At 44.2% G+C, this 23,420-nt stretch overlaps 1 protein-coding gene across 1 annotated transcript in view; it reads left to right on the top strand.

The window, feature by feature from the left end:
• POLR3B (RNA polymerase III subunit B) overlaps positions 1-23,420 on the top strand; it is a 174,551-nt gene that overhangs the window by 75,642 nt on the left and 75,489 nt on the right. Inside the window, exons 16-19 of the mRNA XM_040345215.1 lie at positions 6,684-6,837; positions 11,764-11,838; positions 14,307-14,405; positions 18,392-18,519. Coding sequence (XP_040201149.1) covers positions 6,684-6,837; positions 11,764-11,838; positions 14,307-14,405; positions 18,392-18,519 — 456 coding nt within the window. The remainder of the gene's footprint in view (positions 1-6,683; positions 6,838-11,763; positions 11,839-14,306; positions 14,406-18,391; positions 18,520-23,420) is intronic.

The raw sequence follows: 23,420 nt of genomic DNA, 5'->3' as shown, positions 1-23,420 counted from the left end.
CGGGCCGTATACGGCCCGCGGGCCGTAGTTTGCCCAGGTCTGATCTATACAGAGGCTCTATCTATACAGAGGCTCTATCTATACAGAGGCTCTATCTATACAGAGGCTCTATCTATACAGAGGCTCTATCTATACAGAGGCTCTATCTATACAGAGGCTCTATCTATACAGAGGCTCTATCTATACAGAGGCTCTATCTATACAGAGGCTCCTGTTCATAAATTGAAGCATAGTAAATGTTTACTATGCTTCAGTGATGAACAGTGAGTGATCAGTACTGATCACTTACTGTGTTTATTTTGAAAAGGAAGGGGTCAGTAAATGTCAGTTACCGGCCCCTTTCCCTGATCTGCAGAATAAAAAGTCCCTGTTTGTCCGCAGAAGCTGCCAGCGGGAGGGACAAGGGGGGAAGCCGGAAGTGCTGGTGGCGTGGCGGGGGGACAAATGGGTGCTGGGCAGCATAAAGATTCGCATGGCGGACCAGATGGGTATCGGTGTGGTGGGGGAAGAGGGGGGGGGCAGGGAATTCGAAAATCTGATCATCTGTGAGTCTACCTGCAGCCACTGAAAACCAGGGGAGGGAGAGAAGCGGCGGCTGCAGGGAGACGCACACAGATAATCAAATTGCCTCACCCCCCCTCTCTTCCCCCACCACACCGATCCCCCTCTGAGCCACCATGCAAGCCTTCATGCTGCCCCCTATTTGCTATGGCCATGTGGTCGGGAAACACGGACTGCTCTGCCTGTCTCACATGGAGTGCTGAGCGGTGCTGTCCGTTTCTTTCAGTTTAGGTGTGGAAAATTGCAGACATGCGGTATAATCACACACGGCTCTGCACCAGACATCACACCTGCATTTTGGTGTGAACAGACACATAGGAAACATTTGTTTTCTGTGTGTCTTGCAGATAACTGTGCTTTTCTCTGCAGATGGTGTGAACGAGCCCTAAATGGATATCCCACTTTAAGCTCCTTTCTCTAGTGGGATTGCCTTTTCTTGCCCCAGTCCATTCCTGACTTTTTTTTATATAGTATGTCTACAGTTAAATTTTTATTTTTTTGGATAATTAGGGAATAGTTAAAATCCCTGTCAGCATTTGGTTTAGTTACTTTGTGTTACATTGAGATTCCCTTTCACTGCCTATGCTGTAAACCCAACAGTGATGAATATCGCCCCCCCCCCCCCCCCCCCCCAACAGCAGTGTTAATTTCGTTGACTAAAATATTTTTGTTGATTGAATTAATACTATTGAACAAGCTGAAGTTAGAAGCTGATCTAGTTACAAGGCCATTCACAACATCACCCCCATCTATATCACCAACCTCATCTGCAGATATCGTCCAAATCGTCCCATATGCTCCTCCCAGGACCTCCTGCTCTCTAGCTTCCTTGTTACCTCCTCCCATGCTCACCTTCAGGACTTCTCCAGAGCCTATCCCATCCTCTGGAACTCCCTGCCCGGGAATGTCCGATCAGCCTCTACCCTGTCCACCTTTTAGGAGATCCTTGAAAACTCATTTATTCAGGGAAGCCTATCCCACACTCGCCTAACAACTGTTCCCCAAGCCACCCCCATCAAAACATTCTCTGCAGCGATTACCTTTTGTACCACCACCACCTCCCTTTAGAATGTAAGCTCTACAAGCAGTTCCCACCTGTACCTTCTCTATTGAAATGTACTGTAATTTTGCTGTCCCCCCCCAATATATTGTAAAGCACTGCGTAAACTGCTGGCGCTATATAAATCATATATAATAATAATAATAATACTACTTGCCATGAACAGCTGCACCATATTTTGTACTCTACAGTTTTCGAAAATCAATGGTAGTGTCTTTTTTAAGCCCCCGTTCACATTTGACATGTCGAATCGCATACAGAATAGGAGATTATTGTTAAATCACATAAGTATCAAAATGCTACCCGGCAACAGGACCAGGTGCCATTCGCCATACTTACAATAACAACAATAAAATCACAGAAAGCAAAGCCGTTAAAACAGAAAAACATTAAAAAGCAATAGCATAAATCAAAAAGAACCCCTGTCACCCCGTCCGTTTCCACCCCCTATTTTGCACAGCCATCTACCCAGCCTCAGTCCACAGAAGGGTTTTCAGTCACTTTCGGAACTGGAGCAGGTTTGAGGTCTGCCTGAGAGCCAACGGCAGGAGGTTCCACTCTTTAGGTCTCAACCTCGAGAATGCTCTGCCCCCCACTTTTTTAATCTAAACTGTGGGACCTCCAGGTGAACGGCCAGTGAGATGTCTTGTCAATTTCGCCTGGAGGTAAGTAGGACCTAATTTATTGAAAGCCTTAAAAACTGAGATTAAAACCTTGAATCTGATCCACTGCCCCACAGGCAGCCAATGAAGGGCTGCCTGGTGCCCAGAGTTCGGGCAGTGGCCTCTCAGATTGAGGGCTAACCTTACCGCTTGATTCTGTCTTTCTGTAGACGTTTGATCTGGTAATGAGGTAAACCAGCCAGCAGCCTGTTACAGTAGTCCAGATGCGGAAGGATGAGAGCGCGCTCCACAGCGATCCTGGCCTGATCAGTCAGATGGGGCAGAAAGCGTTGAAGCAGCCACATTATTATTATTATTTTTTTTTTTTAAGTGTGTTTTGTGCATGTACTCGAGAGAGGAGCTGGACTGCAGGAGTTGGGAGTAGGCAGCCCTCCCCCAGAGGCAATCTGCCACCTTTCTCCATGCCCCGGGTGGCAATGGCGGGTGTGTGAGGGGGTCCTCCCACACAGCCCGCCCTACCTGCTCCGCTTTGAAGCCCAACGGGGCAGAGGGACTCCCTATAAGGGAGTGAGAGGATTTGCCCGCTCAACCAGCCCCGTTAGTCCCTCACCTCTCTTTTTAGAGACCGCGTGGTCAAAGTGCGTGCATGTTAACCCAATTTCGAGTGCGTGTAAGTGTGGTGTTTTTTTGTGGGAGGGGGGTGGGCGTACTAAGCGCAGGCTTACCTCGCATAGCACACCCACCGGGAGCCGGGCTGAGACCACCAAACTCAATACACATGTAGCCGAGACCGGGATCCGAACCCCTAGCTGCAGAGGTGAATGGCATGTCAGCGCTGTGCCAATCGCGTTGAGCTACCGCAGCCGCATTTTAAAGTGGCAAGTTTTGACCACCTGGTCCACGTGTGGTCCCAGGGTTAGGCCCTCATCAATGTGGACACCCAGCGTCCTCACCGTAGATGCAGATTTAGGGAACCCCCCACCTTTGTCAGGCCATGATAACACCCAAACCTCTCCCGGAATGTTGCCAGACTGCAGCACCTCCGTTTTTGGCCTGGTTGAGCTGAAGGAAATTGCAGGCAATGGCACCGTCTAAATTGGTGCAACGTCCAACTTTGCTGCGCCACACCAATTCCCAAAAGTAGTTCCTGCACTACTTTTGACAACTTTATCTAGCATTACCCCAAATAATATAATACCAACATACTTATAGAAACTACATAAAAAAATCCTGATCATAAACCATATTTTGATCTTCACATTCAGCCCTCACAGGGAAGAATTGTATAACTTGATGGTCACAGGCAAAAACAATTTCCTATATCGGTCTAGTGCATCGTGGTTGCAACAATTTGTCACTGATGGTACTCCGCAGAATGACCACCGTATTGTGGGAGGAGTTGTCCAAGATTGAATGTAACTTGAACAACATTCTTCTCTTCAACTGTTGTTGGACTCCAGCTCCAGTCCAGCAACATCACTGGCCTTGCCAATCAGTTTGAGTCTGTTGGTGTCAGCCATTCTAAGCCTGCTTCCCCAGCATGGCACTGCATACAGGAGAGCACTGGCCACCACAGACGCCTAAAACATCCTAAGCGTCGTTAAATGACCTCCGTCTCCTCAAAAGAGGGGGCTCTGGCTCTTCCTATAGAATAGAGCACCTCAGTGTTCTTGCTCTAGTCCAGCTTATTATATATGTGCACCCCCAGATACTTGTAACTCTCTACTACATCCATATCCACTCCTCAGATTGAGATTGGAGTCACTGGTGCCTTTGTCCTTCTCAAGTCCACAACCATCACCTTTGTCTTTGTTTCATTTAGATACAGATGATTATCCTCACACCATGTGACAGAGTTCTCCACCACAATCCTATACTCAGTCGTTTCCCCATCCCTGATAAAGCTCACTACCACAGAGTCATCAGAAAACTTCTGAAGATGGCAAGACTTTGGTTGCTGAAATCTGTGGTGTAGACAGTAAAAAGAAAGAGAGAACGGTCCCCTGTGGAACCCCAATATTGCAAAACTCATTTTCCCAGTAATGAAAAAATAAGTGGAATTTTGTGTAAATAAGAGAAAGGTGTAAAGCTAAAAATTACAAGTAATGCAAATTTGACTTAACCTTTCTTGTAGATGGAACATGCAGTTCAATATTTTTTTCAATAGATGGATAAACTAATAAATTCCAGCGTATTCAGAGTGTGTGTTACCCCCTGTAGAGAGAGTGAGTGACACACACTGCACAACCCCAGCCAGTTCCTCATTAGTGTAGAGAGATCACTGCAGATGAGGAGTAGGGTAGGAGGCTGATTAACATGATTTGTGAAAGCAAATTATAACAGGGAACATGCAAGTAATTATTTTCTTTATGAATTTAAATCCTTCATTATCAGAAGGTGTTATAAATGTTCAGAGCCTAAAATGAAACGGCCCAGCTTGAGGTCTTAATTAATATTTTGTATTACTAGTACTTTAGAAGACCTTGTGTAAATCTACTGTAGGAAATGTTTTTCTTTCTTTCCTTTCTTTCTTTCTCTTGCTCTTTCTCTCCTTCTCCCCGCTACGCTCCTTCTCCCCGCTACGCTCCTTCTCCCCGCTACGCTCCTTCTCCCCGCTACGCTCCTTCTCCCCCCCCTTCTCTCTCCCCTATGCCCCTTCCCTCTCCCCCACGCCCCTTCTCTCTCCCCCACGCCCCTTCTCTCTCCCCCACGCCCCTTCTCTCTCCCCCACGCCCCTTCTCTCTCCCCCACGCCCCTTCTCTCTCCCCCACGCCCCTTCTCTCTACCCCGCGCACGCCCCTTCTCTCTACCCCGCGCACGCCCCTTCTCTCTACCCCGCGCACGCCCCTTCTCTCTACCCCGCGCACGCCCCTTCTCTCTACCCCGCGCACGCCCCTTCTCTCTACCCCGCGCACGCCCCTTCTCTCTACCCCGCGCACGCCCCTTCTCTCTACCCCACGCACGCCCCTTCTCTCTACCCCACGCACGCCCCTTCTCTCTACCCCACGCACGCCCCTTCTCTCTACCCCACGCACGCCCCTTCTCTCTACCCCACGCACGCCCCTTCTCTCTACCCCACGCCCCTTCTCTCTACCCCACGCCCCTTCTCTCTACCCCACGCCCCTTCTCTCTACCCCACGCCCCTTCTCTACCCCACGCCCCTTCTCTACCCCACGCCCCTTCTCTACCCCACGCCCCTTCTCTACCCCCTTCTCTACCCCACGCCCCTTCTCTACCCCACGCCCCTTCTCTACCCCCTTCTCTACCCCACGCCCCTTCTCTACCCCACGCCCCTTCTCTACCCCCTTCTCTACCCCACGCCCCTTCTCTACCCCCTTCTCTACCCCACGCCCCTTCTCTACCCCCTTCTCTACCCCACGCCCCTTCTCTACCCCCTTCTCTACCCCCTTCTCTACCCCACGCCCCTTCTCTACCCCCTTCTCTACCCCACTCCCCTTCTCTACCCCCTTCTCTACCCCACGCCCCTTCTCTCCCCCCTTCTCTACCCCACGCCCCTTCTCTACCCCCTTCTCTACCCCACGCCCCTTCTCTACCCCCTTCTCTACCCCACGCCCCTTCTCTACCCCCTTCTCTACCCCACGCCCCTTCTCTACCCCCTTCTCTACCCCACGCCCCTTCTCTACCCCCTTCTCTACCCCACGCCCCTTCTCTACCCCACGCCCCTTCTCTCCCCCCTTCTCTACCCCACGCCCCTTCTCTACCCCCTTCTCTACCCCACGCCCCTTCTCTACCCCCTTCTCTACCCCACGCCCCTTCTCTACCCCCTTCTCTACCCCACGCCCCTTCTCATCCCCCTTCTCTACCCCACGCCCCTTCTCATCCCCCTTCTCTACCCCACGCCCCTTCTCATCCCCCTTCTCTACCCCACGCCCCTTCTCATCCCCCTTCTCTACCCCACGCCCCTTCTCATCCCCCTTCTCTACCCCACGCCCCTTCTCTACCCCCTTCTCTACCCCACGCCCCTTCTCATCCCCCTTCTCTACCCCACGCCCCTTCTCATCCCCCTTCTCTACCCCACGCCCCTTCTCAACCCCCTTCTCTACCCCACGCCCCTTCTCATCCCCCTTCTCTACCCCACGCCCCTTCTCATCCCCCTTCTCTACCCCACGCCCCTTCTCATCCCCCTTCTCTACCCCACGCCCCTTCTCATCCCCCTTCTCTACCCCACGCCCCTTCTCATCCCCCTTCTCTACCCCACGCCCCTTCTCTCCGCTATGCCCCTTTCCTCAAAGCAAATGCCTAATGGTATAGGTTTGTTGATATGATGGGGGGGGGGGGGGAAGGGGGATGAGTAACTTAAGTGTGTGTGTGGTGGTGTAGTTTTTTTGTTTTCCTATTTCAAACTCTGCCTTTGCTTATTACAGTCTCTCTCCTATGTGTGTTAATTTTCCATTTGGTGTTTTCTTGCTGTCGTTCAGGAAACATTCTTGGAGTCATTCGGGACCACCAGAAGCTGGTGAACACATTTCGGCTGATGAGACGAGCAGGCTACATCAATGAGTTTGTTTCCATTTCCACCAACTTAACAGACCGCTGTGTGTACATCTCCTCGGATGGAGGCCGGCTGTGCAGGTCATTATTTCCTTGTATAAGAGAGGGGAAGAAATAATTAGTCTAAATAATAGGCTCTGGATAATAAGAGTGCTAAGAACAGGCTGCTGTATGCTACATTCTTCAGAGGCGAGGAAGCACCTAGAGGCCACTGCTCCTTTCTAATTCTGTTTCTTCTGCCAAGCACTCTTGACTTTTAAATCTCAAATGCCATCTATTGTCTGTGTGTCTCCTCTTGGAGGTGAGTCTCCAATGGGCCACACGCCTCTGTTATCTGAATCTTCAATAGACCTTCACAAATGTTCTTCTTTCAGAATCATGTTATGTAACCTGTAGTTTTCTAACCATTTAGTCTGAAGATTTCCATCTGGATCTGTAATTATTATTAATTAAAACAATTTAACAAATATTAATAATTTATTGCTAGCTGCAGGTTTAAAAAGAAACTGGAGTGCTTCTTTCTTTTAAAGCATCAGTCTAGGCAAACGGCTAAAGTACCAATGAAATCTGTATAAGGTAGCTACTTTACCTGCCAAAGGATTTTTCTTTATTTCCATCCAGTCTTGAGATTTACGCAGCTCTGCCAATCAGGAGGAGGCATGATTTCTCCCTGCTGGTGTGTGTGTGTGTGTGTGTGTGTGTGTGTGTGTGTGTGTGTGTGTGTGTGTGTGTGTGTGTGTGTGTGTGTGTGTGTGTGTGTGTGTGTGTGTGTGTGTGTGTGTGTGTGTGTATATATATATAAAAACAGCATTATTAAACCCAAGACCAAATATGTAATATATTGCAGCTTACCTATCCTTCGTTCCCCCCCCCCCCCCCCCCCCCCCCCTCTCTTTTTACCTTGTGATCTGGCCAGTAGCACACCTCCTGTATGAGTGCCCCCACTCTGGTTGAAGGGACACAGGGGCAAATTTGAACAGCAGAATTGTCAGTTGGGGTGGGGTGGGGTGTTGGATGTACTAGCAGATATGATCATATACACTAACAAATTGAAGCCAAACTCCAGCTAACACTTTTTATAAGCCGTTGCAGCAAAAAAAATGTCCCCCTTTTGCGATAAAGATTTTAGTAAAATAAAAGCTGATCGTTGTAAGCACCCCTGTAAAGCCTCATACACACGATCGGACTTCAAACAAACTTTTCCCTGGATTTTTGTCTGAAGGGTGTTGGCCGTGAACTTGCTATGCATACACACGGCAGGACTTTTTCAGCAAACTTTCCCAAAATCACGGTTTTCTGCTCTTTACCGCCACCCTTTGGTCAACTTCTGCTATTGTTGGTTGATTTTAACATTGGTTCTGAGCATTCGTCTTTGTACTTTGGACTAAAGTCCGATGGACTTCTGTACACACGATACAATTTTGCACCGTAGACTTGCCTACTGGGCACTTTTACCTCCTTCCTGCCCAGGCCAATTTTCAGCTTTCAGCGCTGTCAAATTTTGAATGACAATTGTGCGGTCATGCAACACTGTACCCAAATTAAATTTTCATAATTTTTTTCCCATACAAAGAGGGGGCTTTTTTTTAATGAGATTTAATCACCACTGGGTTTTTTTTGTTTGTTTTTTTTTTTGCTTAACAAAGACAGAATATAAAAAATGAAAAAATATATTTTTTTCATAGTTATAAAATTTTGCAAACTGGTAATTTTGGCTGCACTGATGAGGTGGCACTGGTGGGAACTATTGGGGCTGCACTGGTGGGCTATATTGGGCTGCAATAATGGGTACTATTGGGACTGCACTGATAATCAGGACACTGATAATCAGCGTTGATGTCCTTTTATCACAAGCCGGTTATCGGCTCTCTTCTTCTCTCCTCACGCTGTCAGCGATTGTGTTTTACATCCGTGATCAGCTGTGTCATTGGACACAGCTGATCACGTGGTAAAGGGCCGCTGTGATTGCACTTTGTCCCGATCTTTGATCAGCTGTGTCCAAAGGCCACAGAAGGTGTGTAGGCATCATGATCACAGTAAGGCTGGCCATACATGTTTAATTTTCTTGTACAATTTTCTTTTAGATTTACCAAAAACCATATATGAGGTCAAAACTAAACAACCATTTCAACTGTATCCAATTAGGCAGGTCCTTAGGTCCTTGCACTACATAGTTGAAGGTTAGTCTATAGAAAATTGTATAATGTATGGCCAACTTAAAACGCCCATGGATGCCATCCCGGCAAAGTAAGCCTGCATCGTAGCCATCTTTCAGCTATAGCGTGGGCAGGAAGTGGTTAATGCGCAAATATTAATAAATGACAAATATAATTTTCCATGAGATACAAGCATTTGCTTAAAAATGATTTAGAATTGAAATTTGTTTGTTTTGGGTGGGTGTTTTTTTTTTTTTTTTTTTTGCTTTTTTAGGGCCTTAGTGTGTCAGTTGGTGACATTGTTGACAGGTTCATTAAGCTAAATAGAAACGTAATTTATCAAAGAAAGCAGACATAGGCTAATCGCCAAAACGCACAAATGATTCAGGTTATCTTCCTGTTCTGAGTGATAGGACTGTCATTCTGCTGCCAATATGGCTGGAAGCCTGAGGTTCAATAATGGCCGCTAGCTACCTGTAGTACAGAGACCAGTCCCCCGAGTTTTCTACAAACAGGCCTCATCTCCCACACAAAGAAGCCACTACCATATGAGCAATAATGTGAGAGAATAGGACTTCTTGACAGCTACTGATGGCTTCATTTTGCTGATGTATGTAAACGTCAAAGGTATCCTAACAGATGGAAAGTGTCTTATTGGTGATAACAGCCATTCAGATCATTGAAATCATTTTTACCTTCTGTTTGCATACACAAAACTACGTGCAGTTATCTAAACCGAATCACTAAAATAAATAGAATATTAAATGTAATGATTTCTAAAGTTTTCAATCTGTTTGGACTTATCCAAAAAATCTATGTTTACATGCATACAGAATACTAGATCTAGTACAGAGGCAAATATACAGTTTCTCCATCCTAAGGCTGCATTCACACTACAACGCGGCGTATTTTACCGCGAATTGCCGCGACAAATTGCGGTGTTTTTGTCCCTCGATTTACTGCGACAAAACGCGGTAAAATATGCCGTGGTAACATACACAGGAGGGGTGATCAACATTGTCGGCTATGGCCGAAAGCCGCCTGAAAAAAAGGTCCGGGACTTGTTTTGGGCTTCAGGCGTTTCGGCGTTCGGCGTGGAGATGTGAACCATCTCCATAGCTGACAATGTAAACTCACCCCTCCAGCGTATCAGGGGCTGCTGCGGCGTCGCGCTTCAGGCGTATATACACCTAGGTGTGAATGGGCACTTAGAATACTTACAAAGAAGTCAAAACAATTTGCCCATAGGTTTTTTTATTGAGGTCATAAAAAACACATCCTTGTCTCCCCCTCCAGCCGCCGACATCTCTCCCGGGGCTTGCTTCTGGGTATCCGTAAATGCCCGGAGCCGCGATGACGTCACTGCCGCACATGAGCGCGGTAGCCGCCAGTAACCGGCACACGAACTGAAGCAACGGTACATAGGTGCCATTTGCTTCAGTTTGCCCCTTTGCGCATGTGCCAATGCTATCGGCACATGCAAGGGACAGGGGATATCTCCTAAACTGTGCAGGTTTAGAACATATCCTGGGTAGCTAAAGGTGAGCCTTATTATAGGCTTGCCTGTAGCATAAAGTGGTTGTAAAGGGTTTACAACAGGGGGGTGCCCAACCTTTTGAAGGTCGAGGGCCACTTAAGCGACCTAGTAACCAGTCGCGGGCCACAATGAGCGGAGTGGGCAGATGACAGGTCTGTGTCCAGTCTGCATATGCAAAGCAGACGCAGCCCAATCTACTCTATGGGCCCTCTGATACAATCAGATGGAAGGAGACAGATCCATGTCTGCTGTTTTTTTTTTAGCCGATCGGATTGGAGGTAGGCAGGTGTAAACGGAAGCAAGTCTGTTTACATCTGCAGCTCCATAGAGGTAAATGGAGGGTCCAATTGGGTTGGACCGGTCATGTGAAAGGGGCTTAAGGCTGCTTTTAAACTGAATGTCTGCAGTCTACCCACAGCGTAGGTGCGGCGCAGTGTACCTGTGGTTTTCCCACCGGTTAGCTGCACTTTGCCAATGACGTCTATTATATCCTGCAGGTATGGTGCACATTCTGAAAAGCTGCTTGCTTCCTTTTCCCACCGGCTTCATTTACAACACCGATGCTCTCGGATGGCAGGTCGGCAATCCGGGCAGGAGGTCGTGGGCCACATCAGAGGGCTTTGTGGCCACTGGTTGGGCACCCCTGGTTTACAACCACTTTAAAGGGGATATAAACCCAGATGCATGTTGATGTCATTTTAATTTACGAAAATAAAATACCTGCCATGAAAGCTCTTGTTCAGGTAGTTTCTATTTATAGAATGTCAATGCTCTATTCCCAGCTGTTCACATGTCATCATCCTGTCACCAAGCCATTGTGCCAACGCACATAGCCCAGGCATGGCCTGCTGTTGTCACTTTCAAGAACTTTGTTCAGAGCAATAAGCAGCTGATGCTGCAGCTAGTTCATGCAGATATGTGTTTAAAGGAGATCAGTAGCGCAGAGATTAAAAAAAGATTAAAACTGTCTTTTTTTTAAATAAAAATAAAAAAGTAATTGATATTTGTTTTTAGCACACAATGTAATACATTTGGGAATTAAATCTACTTTAATGTGTAAACATCATGCATGCCGCTTTTTTGGAGTTTGTGTTTGCTGTGCAGTTGTTGAGCATAAACTTCAGGCACATAGCTAATTGCACAGTTTAAATGTATACTGTATGTGAAAAGATTTCCCTATGAAAGGATTTGTATTACTGTTAAGCCTTAGTTCTGTCTAATGACTTTGCTCACCTCTGCCACACTGCATAGCCTGGTTGGTGGCATCCAACATTGGCACATATGAGCACTGACAACCACTCTGCTTCTTCCCAGGCCTTATATTATTGTCAAGAATCAGAGGAGTATGGTGACCAACAAACACATCCAGGAGCTTACTCAAGGTTACAGGTATGTATTATTTTTTTTTTTTTTTTTTTTTTCATTTAACATACAAATAAACCAGTTTTAAGTCTTTTTTTTTTTTTTTTTTTTTTTTTTTTATTAACATTACAACTCATTGTTTACCTGAAATTGGTTATTAACAGGCTTAAAATTGAGATGCCAGCACTATGGCTCAGCCTTGTGTTACGTTGCTGACATCATATAAGTGTACTTACAAATGAATTCAAGTCACAAACATGTCTGTATCTTTGTTCTTGGCCATTGCCTGAGAAGTATTTAAAAAAAAAAAGAGCATTAGAATGACAGCCAGGCATCTAGCATTTTCAAAAATAAAGGTCGGTCCTAGTAGACACCTTGATTTGCTCATGAACGGTGTCTTTTAAGCAGTTGTAAAGACCAGCCAGTCTATTTAGCAGTGACACCAATATAACAAATGTCTTTGAAGACCTATCTCTGGTGTCTAGCTTTGGCTTGGTGTTGGATTTAAAATGTATGTCTGGATAAAATTAACCACTTGCTTACTGGGCACATATACCCCCCTCCTGCCCAGGTGAAATTTCAGCTTCCGGCACTGCGTCGCTTTAACTGACAATTGCGCGGTCATGCGACGTGGCTCCCAAACAAAATTGTCGCCCTTTTTTCCCCCACAAATAGAGCTTTCTTTTGGTGGCATTTGATCACCTCTGCGGTTTTTATTTTTTGCGCTATAAACAAAAAAAAAGCAACAATTTTGAAAAAAATTCAATATTTTTTACTTGTTGCTATAATAAATAGCCCATTTTTTTTTTTTTTTTTTTTATTTCTCAGTTTAGGTCGATACATATTCTTCTACATATTTTTGGTAAAAAAAAAAAAAAATATCGCAATAAGCGCTTACAAAATATGGGACAGAATTATTTTTTTTTTTTAGCAATGGCGGCGATCTGCGATTTTTTTATTTTTTTATTTTTTTTTTATTGTATTGGGACTGCGACATTATATCGGACACTTTTGACACATTTTTGGCACCCTTCACATTTATACAGTGATCAGTGCTATAAATATGCACTAATTACTGTATAAATGTGACTGGCATTGAATGGGTTAACACTAGGGGGTGAGGAAGGGGTTAAATGTGTACCTGTATTGTGTTCTAACTGTGGGGGGAGGGGGGTGACTGGGGGAGGTGACCGATGCTGTGTCCCTATGTACAAGAGACACAGATCGGTCTCCTCTCTCCCCTGACAGGACGTGGAGCTCTGTGTTTACACACAGAGCTCCACGTCCCTGCTCTGTCATTACCGATCGCGGGTACCTGGCGGACATCGCGACCGCCAGGCACGCGCATCGGCATCTCGGGCGCCCCCCAGTGGCCGGAGGAATCCAGGACGTCATATGACGTCCTGTTGGATTTTCAGAGCCACCGTGAAGCCGTCATTTGACGATTGCCCGGGGCTCAAGTGGTTAAAAATAAATGTGCAGTACATTTCTGCAATACATATGCATACTACAGTAAACTCCCAAGTACCAGTGTTTTATTTTGGCAGCAAATTTAAATTTAGTTTTAGTCTTAGGACTAAAATATCATATTAGTTTTAGTCCCATTTTAGTCTTCTGCAATTGTTTTTAGTTTTAGTCGACTACAATCTAATGAGTGTAATTAAATTGTAATGCATTGGTTAACATTTCTCCAATTTCCAAACTCATTATATACTGCTGGAGTGGAAAATCGAATATGTTATTATTTATGGTATTGAGGTATGAACATGTATTACTGAACAGTGTTAATTTTGAAGTCAAATTTCAATTTAGTTTCAGTCTTAGGCCCCATACACACGATAGAATCCATCCGCAGATAAATCCCAGCAAATGGGTTTCTGCGGATAGATCCTATGGTGTGTACACGCCAGCGAATCTGTTTCCGCGGAGAAATCTCCTCTGGGATGGATTCCAGCAGATCGGATATTTGCTGACATGCAGAACATATCCATCTGCTGGAATCCATTCCAACGGATGGATCCGCTCGTCTGTACAGACTCACAGGATCCATCCATCCAAAGGAGGGATTCCCCGCACGCGTCGTAATGATTTGACGCATGCGTGGAATTCCTTATATGACAGCGTCGCGCCCGTCGCCGCGTCATAATCGCGGAGACGGCGCGACACGTCATCGCCAGAGGATTTCCGCGCGGATTTCAATGCGATGGTGTGTACACTCCATCGCACAGAAATCTCAGGAAATCTTTGAGAGGATTTATCCGTGGAAACGGTCCGCTGGACCGTATCCGCGGATATATTCTCTCGTGTGTATGGGGCCTAAGTCTTTTGACTAAAATGCCATTTTAGTTTGTCGTATTTTAGTCATCTACATTTTTTTATTTTTTGTCGTATTTTAGTTGATTAAAATGCCTGGATATCTCTTTTAAGCATAGCACAGGTTTTTTACTTTATGTACAGGGAAGAGCTGATTTTCTGATTATTTTGTCCATTCTCAGGAGCTTTGAGGATTTTCTGCATGAGGGTCTGGTGGAATATTTGGATGTTAATGAAGAGAATGACTGTTATGTAGCCCTCTATGAGCACACTGTTACCAAGTAAGTTAGTGTTCTAAACTCACTGTTTATCGCATACAAGAAGTCACTTATTACGTCTGCTGGCAGGACCTCTCCCCAAGTTGAGCCTAGTACACACATGTTGGGCAGCATCGGCTGGTTTAAAAGAAACCGGCTAACATTTGGCCCGTTTGTACTGGAGTGGGTTAGAAAAAAGCCGGACTTTTGTTGGAGTATGACTGACAAAAAGGTCTGTCGGGTCAGCTCCTGATCAGCACTCTCAGCCAATGGGGGCCATCCCTCTGTCGGGACACAATAGAACAGCAGAGGAGATCGCTGTACTAACGTTGGCTAGTTAGTACATGGCTCCTCCTGAGCTGTCAGTTTTTTTTTCATTCAGCGCTGCTGGGTTGAATAAAAAAAATACTACAAGTGTGTACTAGGCTTTAGACACACCCTCTGGTATGTTTTTTTTATTGAGGTTGGAGGATTTCAAGGGTGTAACCTAAAGTGATATGCAAATCTTACCTTCCCAAAAAACTTGCTTGGCCTCATGTCTTTTAATCAGCCTAGTGATTCCTGCCAGCTAATGAAGACTACTCAGTAATTCAAATGACATATCAAGTAGAGCTGCACGATTAATCGTTATCGCAATCTTTTTCCCGTTGCAGTTCTTGACACAGGGTTTCATGATCTTTGACATTAAAATAATTTTCTCTCTGCTCCCAGCCAAAAGTCAGTCTGGGCAGCCTGCCAAGTTTTGAAAACATTCTTTATCAGTGGAAAGTTAAGTCTAAACATTGTATCACATTGACTTGTACATCAAAGGAATAAACTTCTGTATGTAAATTAGGAACATTTAACCACTTAAACACCAAACCTTTTTCTGACAGCTCTTTTCAAGTTAAAATCATTACTTTTTTTTTGCTAGAAAATTACTTAGAAGCCCCAAACATTATATAATTTTTTTAGTAGAGACCCTAGAGAATAAAATGGCGGTTGCTGCAATATTTTATGTTGCACTGTATTTGCGCAGCAGTCTTTTTAAATGCAATTTTTTGGGAAAAATTACTTTAATGAATGTAAAAAAAAAATAGCCAGTAAAGTTAGCCCATTTTTTTTGTATAAATGTAAAAGATTTTACGCCGTGAGAATGGTGAGAGAATCATGATCTTCATTCTAAGGAAAAAAATTGTGATTCTCATTTTGGCCAGAATCGTGCAGCTCTAATATCAAGTGTATCTACGATTTATGGTCTCCTGTGGCAATGGAACTGTTTACAAAGCATGAAATAAATAGCCATATATGCTTCAAATATTGCACTCTGATCAGTAGCTTAGTAGCTGGATCTTAGTTATTTGACCAAAGGTCATAACAAGGCTTCATAGCTGACAAAGCTTTGTGGACACTGGCTTACATCAAACCTGCACTATATGCTAGAAGTAGTTGGTCACAACTCGGCTGGACTTGTTCTGTAATGTAGTAGACATTTTGCTGCTCATCCAAATGATTTTCTCCACTCTGAGCATATCCCAGCAATTTACAGTCGCACAGATAAATCAACGTAATCCAATCTTCATGGATTGCATCAAGCCAAATTTTGATTGTCTAATGCTGCCCACATGCTTATAGTTTGTTTGCTCTTTCACAATCACCGCTAACAGTACAAATGGACTAATCCCGCTATTGTATTCTGACAGCTGGCTTTACCGGCTGTCAGGATACCTGCATAGTGACTGCCTCTGATTGGATGCAGTTGCTGTACAGTGGGCAATTTTCAAATATGCTTCTTCGCCAAAAGTTGCTTGAACAACTGATTTTTGGCAAACAGAGTGGTGTCAGTGAGTCCTTACGCTGCTCAGATTTCTGCTGTGCCTGCAGGAATGTCTACAAAATGTAAGCAGTGTATGATCAGCTTACGAATAAGATGGGAGGAGTTTGAATTACATTATCCAGTTTCCTACATGGTTACAGGTTTGTGGACACTTGACTCTCACACCTATGTATTCTTGTTGGACATTCTATTCCAAAGCCATAAGTATTAACATGAATTTGTACATCCTTTTTTACTGCTATAAAACTCATCCTTCAAATTCTTGTAAACTTGCATTTCTGGGGTCAGTTCACACCAGATGCAGTTCCGTGCGCTTTTTTTTCTGCACTAAAAATGCATGCGCAATGTTTTCCATGTATTCCAATGGCTCTAGTTCACACCAGTGCAGTCAGTTTCTGGTGCGGAAACTAACCGGAACTGACTGTATTGGTGCAGAAAAAACAAAACTGCACGGAACTACATCTGGTGTGAACTGGCCCTCAAGATTGGCATTTGTATTCCTCCCATAAGTGTTCTGTGGGTTGGAGGTCAGGGATCTGTGCAGGCTTGAGTTCCTCCACACCAGCTTGGGTGTGGTGTGTTCGAACTAGGATCGGAACCTGTGTGTGCGAACCCAACGGGATGCTGTCGCCTGTACAGGCTAATCGTCTTGTGATGAGACATTCTCCGCCCCACAGCCACAGGTATACGCGCCCAGTACAGATAACAGCTTTCTGATGGGCTCACATATATGCTCAGATTTTAGTCTAAACATACCTGAGCTCATCAATACTCCACATCAGACTCCATGTTTTCAGAAAACCATGTCTTTATGGAGTTGGCTTTGTGTGGCACAGTAATGCTGATAAACAAATAATGACCTTTGCCAAAGTGCTTTCACATTGTAGACATTGTAGACATTGTACAGTTGTCTAAAATGCTGTAGCATTAAGCCCTGTACACACGATCAGAAAATCGTACGAAAATACTGATTTCGGAGCGATCGTATGATCTGATTGTAAGTACAGAGCTTTCGAGAGCCGATCAGGACAGTTCATCCGATTCTTATTTGGTCAGACTTGCGTGAAAAAATTGTCCGATTTTCGTCTTAATCGGTACAGTTGTTGTTCGCAAATGCACTACAACACATGACATCACTTCTGAATATTTATTATGTCGTACGAGAATTTTCGTGACTTTGGTAAACTGTTGAGGTTCGATCTGAGATTAGCATGCAAAAAAACAGACGATCATTCGTACGATAATTTCATCGTGTGTACCAGGCATTAGTCGTACCCCTCTTTGGAAACACCTGGGCTCAATCATTTGCCGATATGTCCACATATATTTGGCCATCCGCCATTTGGCCGATCCGCCATGGACGGATGGGGACGTATCGCCATCCGTCTGATTTTGGCGGATCGGGACGGATGTCAGCGGACATGTCTCCGCTGACGCTCCATAGGACTGCATGAAGTGGCTGTGTGAAAGGGGCCTGAGTGATGGTCATGTGTCCACAAACTTTTGACCCTGTAGCTTACTAAGAGGACCCCATCGCTCCACCTGCTGTTTGTCAAACATTCGAGAAAATATTCAGTACAAAGCAATAGCTCTGAGTTAACCCCTCCATCCTTTACTCATCCAGCAATCCATTCAGTAAAGGGGGGCCAAAGAAAATGCTGGTTTCTTCCAAGTAGGGGGAGAGTGATTCAGTGGGGAGGCCTAAGCCATGCATAAACTGTGGCAGCTACAACAACTTGTAGGCCTCTTGCACACGATATTGCTGTTTGAGCATTTACTTTTTCAGACATGTTTTTTATTTTTATTTTTTCAATGTATTTGTGTGTATTTTCGCACAGTTGCGCGTATTTTTGCACAAAGGTATTCTCTTGTTTTTCTGCGGATTGCAAACTAATGGTCATTAGCGCACATTTGTGCGCATATAGGAGTAATTTACTGACCAAGAATGCAGATTTAATTTTTTTTGCTGAAGAATACACTGTGTGCCTAGGCACATTACAATGAATGGGCTGTATTTTAGCTCAGTAAAAAACATCCACAATGCTGTGCTTCATGGCCGAGGCAAAAATGTGGTAAAGGTAAAACAGGTGGCAAGGTTGCTGCTTCACTTTTTGCATGTGGTATTTAACTTTGTTTTATATTCATATGTTAATTGTATCAAATTATTTTATTTATTTTTTCCTTTCTTTTCAAGACATACGACACATTTGGAGATTGAGCCATTTACGTTACTTGGGGTTTGTGCTGGGCTTATTCCATATCCTCATCATAACCAGTCCCCAAGAAACACCTACCAGTGTGCTATGGGGAAGCAGGCTATGGGTAAGGAGACTATTCAGTATTTTACCTTAATTTCTAGCTGTGTTGGGTAAAGCAGACCGTAAGTTTAAAAAAAAAATAATAATCTTTTGACGTTTTTCATTCTTCCTGTAAAGATGTACAGTAAAACCTTGGTTTGCAAGCATAATTAGTTCCAGAAACATGCTTGTAATCCAAAGCACTTGTATATCAAAGCATTTTTTTTACAGGGTATAAAAGAGAAGAGAGGCACCTCTAAGTGTAGCGATAAGTTGCTAAATGTTGTACCTACATTAAATGTAACCATATTGCTACACTTAGAGGCTTTTCTCTTCTTTTTTTATTCTCAGTTGTGACGCTACTCTTATATCAAGACATCACTTGTATATCAAGGCAAAATGTATTAAAACATTTTGCTTGTCTTGCAAAACGTTCTCAAACCAAGTTACTCTCAAACCAAGGTTTTACTGTATTCTGGTTTTCCTTAATTCTACTCCTCTGACAATACACCAAAAATCCGCGCTCACGAACATCTACAGTTCATAGTAGACCCAGTAATATAGGGAAAGAGTAAAAGTTTCCAATAACATATTTTGGGAAGAAAATCCATTTATTAGAGATCAGCTCCAAACATTTAAAAAGTCCATATGAACTTATGTACAAAGTTATGTAAACAGTGTGAATAGGAAGTGAATTCAGCAGGCAGCTAACAACCAATTCATGGGCTCAAACCTCCCGGATTCGATAAACATGCCTTTAGGTGGAGTACTCACAGTACCTTAGGGGCAGATGATGGGATAGCGATATTGAAGAGATGGCTGTTCAAATTTCAGCTAGAGCCTGAGCCTGACATCAGGCAGTCTGCGTATCCGATGTGTCACCTAGAGGGACGGAACCATCCGATGAATCCCACAGCCGGGGACACAGCGCGATGAGGTCTGGAGGGACAGGCGCTCGTTGGATTAAACTTCCATAAATAAGGGGATCAGACAGTAGCCTTGACGACGCGTTTCACGCTTCAAAGCGCTTTTTCAAGCGCTTTTAAAAAGCGATTTGAAACGCGAAACGCGTCGTCAAGGCTACTGTCTGATCCCCTTATTTATGGAAGTTTAATACATCTTCCAAATATCTAAGATCAACTTCATTTTAAATATTGTTTTTTCCCCGCTGGCGGCTTCCACCTAATTGTATTGGAGAGCGCAATCTAAGGATTTTCCACCAGAGGGCATCTATCGCATCCTCGCTTCACTGCTTTCGACCGTAGAGCGACGTCTCAGACGTGTGACGTCACCACGATCAGAAGGGAACGAGCGCCTGTCCCTCCAGACCTCATCGCGCTGTGTCCCCGGCTGTGGGATTCATCGGATGGTTCCGTCCCTCTTGGTGACACATCGGATACGCGGACTGCCTGATCTCAGGCTCTAGCTGAAATTTGAGGGGCCATCTCTTCAATATCGCTATCCCACCATCTGCCCCTAAGGTACTGTGAGTACTCCACCTAAAGGCATGTTTATCGAATCCGGGAGGTTTGAGCCCATGAATTGGTTGTTAGCTGCCTGCTGAATTCACTTCCTATTCACACTGTTTACATAACTTTGTACATAAGTTCATATGGACTTTTTAAATGTTTGGAGCTGATCTCTAATAAATGGATTTTCTTCCCAAATATTTTATTGGAAACTTTTACTCTTTCCCTATATTACTGGGTCTACTATGAACTGTAGATGTTCGTGAGCGCGGATTTTTGGTGTATTTTCTTTTTTTTTGGTACTTCCGGGTACCACGATTCCCGCAGCACCGGACTATCTTCCTCATACCCTATATATGAGTTACAATTCTTATTTTAGGGTTACTATTATCCTCATCTAGCGCCAGTGATTTTTTTGTGTATTTGTATGTTTTTTTCTACACCTCTGATGACAGTCACTGTGGGGTAGAGGCTGACTATGCAATAGTAGATTTTTGTACCAGCTTTTGTGTAAGGGATTTTTAGGAATTCTTTCTACATTCCATAACCAATGTTGTTCAACGAAAGTACTTTTTTTTTTTAATATTACATTTTTAAATTTGAAAAAATTGTAAAAACTGTACTTGACATACTTACCTATACTGTATAGGAGAGCTATTGTACCCAAAAAATGATTTGTATTTCTGTCCATCCAGCCCTGAGATATGCACAGCCCTGTCTGGCATAGCGGGAGACCTGATTTATTTATTTTTTCCTCTGCTGCAATTTAGCAATACCTCTCAATCTTGTCCATCCCTCAGCCTGTGAATAGACAGTGTAAAGGCAGTAAAAAAAGAAGCAGACTGATGAGGTTAAAGTAGAACTAAACTGTATTTGAGCACCACAAGCTGAAAACGCTATTTAATTTTTATAAATTTTTTCATATTTAAAGGATAAGTTCACCTTTTTACAAAAAAATAATAAATGTACATTTGTATGCAGGTAAAAAAAAATGTGCATTCATTTTTTTGTTGTAGGACGCTTTAAAGCATTGATCACTGATGCCATGCAGAACTCCTGCGGACCATTTGGTGTATCTGCTTACTCATACCTCGTAGGGGCAAGCTGAAACACTCTTGACAGGAAGATCCAATGAACGACCACAGCGCTCACAGCGCTCATGAAGGTTCATTGAGAATTAAAAGCTGACAGCCGCCAAGGCTGTCTGTAATTGTAGTTTTTCCTATTACAGAACAGGTTTTTTTTTTTCTGATTTTGACAGCAGGCACGAGAAGATCATCCCCACCAGAAGTCAGAGTGGAGGTCGGAGCCGGGCCTTTCATAACATGTTACACCCTGAATATGGGTGTAACATGTTCTGAAAGATGAACTTCTCCTTTAACCACTTGCCACACGCAGATATACATCTGCAGCATGGCACAGGCAGGCAAAAGAACGTACCTGTACCTTTAAGAAGCGGTTGTTGCTTGCGCCCGCCGCAATCTCAGTTAGCGTGCTCATGGGGCCCGCGGACTTGATCGTCCCGGGCATACTCACGGTGTAAACACAACATCTCCCCGTTCTGCCTAGTGACACTGTCACCGATTGTGTTCCCTGTCATCGGGAACACGATCAGTGACTTATCACAGCAAGCCACACCCCCCTACAGTAAGAATCGCTCCTTAGGGAACATTTAACCCCTACACTGCCACCTGTAGAAAAATGTTTGGACAGCCGCACTCTGGAAAAACCTTTTTGGTTGCCTTTTATTGATAAAAGTTATCAAACACCATACATCACAGCAAAGACAGGGGCATACAGCTGATGTTTCGCACTACAATCAGTGCTTACTCATAGCTTACACTGCCACCTAGTGGTTAACCCCTTCACTGCCAGTGCATTTTTATAGCACTGATCGCTGTAAAAATTGGTCCCAAAAATGTGTCAAAAGTGTCCGGTGTGTCTGCCATAATGTCGCAGTCACGATAAAAATTGCAGATCCCTGCTATTACTAGTAAAAAAAAAAAAAATGATTAATGAAAATGCTATAAAACCAACCTATTTTGTAGACGCTATAACTTTTGCGCAAACAATTTAATAAACGCTTATTGCGATTTTTTTTTTTTTTTTTAACAAAAATATGTAGAAGAATACTTATCGGCCTAAACTGAAGAGAAAATGTTTTTTTATCCTTTTTGAGGATATTTATTATAGCAAAAAGTAAAAAATAAATCGCTCTATTTTTGTTTATAGCGCGAAAAATTTAAAACGCAGAGGTGATCAAATACCACCAAAAGAAAGCTCTATTTGTGGGAAAAAAAGGACAGTTTTGTTCGACAGCCACGTCGCACGCCCGTGCAATTGTCAGTTAAAGCGACGCAGTGCCGAATCGCAAAAAGTGGCCCGGCCATTTAGCAACAAAATGGTCCCAGGCTTAAATGGTTAAAGCAAGCAAACTCACCCATTCTTTAATATCTTGGTGCTTTATTTTGTTTGAGAAATCACTTTGAACCCCCCCCCCCCCAGCATGTGTTTGCTTTCTGGAATCTGTCTGCCCTTGGCTCAGGCATACACACAGGAGGCTGTGCTTAGCTAGGAAAGTCCCTCCCCTCCTGAATACACCTGGGATGTATGGCATCATTTTGGCCTAGGACATAACTGAAAAGAATGTTAAATGTGGGTAATGCGGATTGAGAGAGTTTCGTTCTTCTTAAATCTGTCACTCCGCTCTCTCCTCTTATCAGCCTGTTCTTATTGATGCATTAACAATATTCGACAGGCTCTTTCTCCCATTCCTAGTCTGAGCTCTGCTGTACATGGGCCGCACAGCAGGGACTGATACCAAGCCAAAAGTACTTGTAAATACATTTAATGCTGTATTGATGTTTACAAGACTGCATTAGTTTTGTCTTTTATATCTGCCTTGATTTCAGCTTTAATATACAATAAGAACCACCCAAGACTCCAGATTGTGCCCTTTTTTTGCATTGTGTGGAAGGTTTAGTTTCTTACCACACACAGTCATCCAGGATCAGTGTGTACAGAAAGCCAATTCAGTCCTGGCACAGTCCTTTTGTGGCGTTTGCAGTGAATGCGGTTTCTTTTGCTCCTTCCTTCTCCCTCTGCTTTTTGTCTGGAGTGTCATTTGCAATTCATTGTCTCTGTTTTCTGAGCGCGGTGTATTCAGCTGCTGTGACCCCGGGTCTTGCACATTTAGCTCCCTGGATACAATGCACTGACGTTACCGCTGATGCTTGGGATACAAAGGCTGCTAGATATCTTCAGCAATAAAAAAGGCCTTTGTTTCCGCATGTTATTACTAAACACCTGACTAAAGAATAAGGAAGCTGATAAAAGCCGCCATTGAAAAATAGAGACTTTGGCACCAGACACTCTCTTCTGCAGAATATAGAGGATTGTGCTTGGCCTTATTTATACAAAGTAACGTTTGATTACTTCTCATAGTGACAGGTGATAG

This window comes from Rana temporaria, chromosome 3 (assembly GCF_905171775.1).
Source record: "Rana temporaria chromosome 3, aRanTem1.1, whole genome shotgun sequence".
Taxonomy (NCBI): domain Eukaryota; kingdom Metazoa; phylum Chordata; class Amphibia; order Anura; family Ranidae; genus Rana; species Rana temporaria.
The sequence above is the reverse complement of the archived record's forward strand: the minus strand, read 5'-3'. Positions and strand labels throughout refer to the sequence as shown.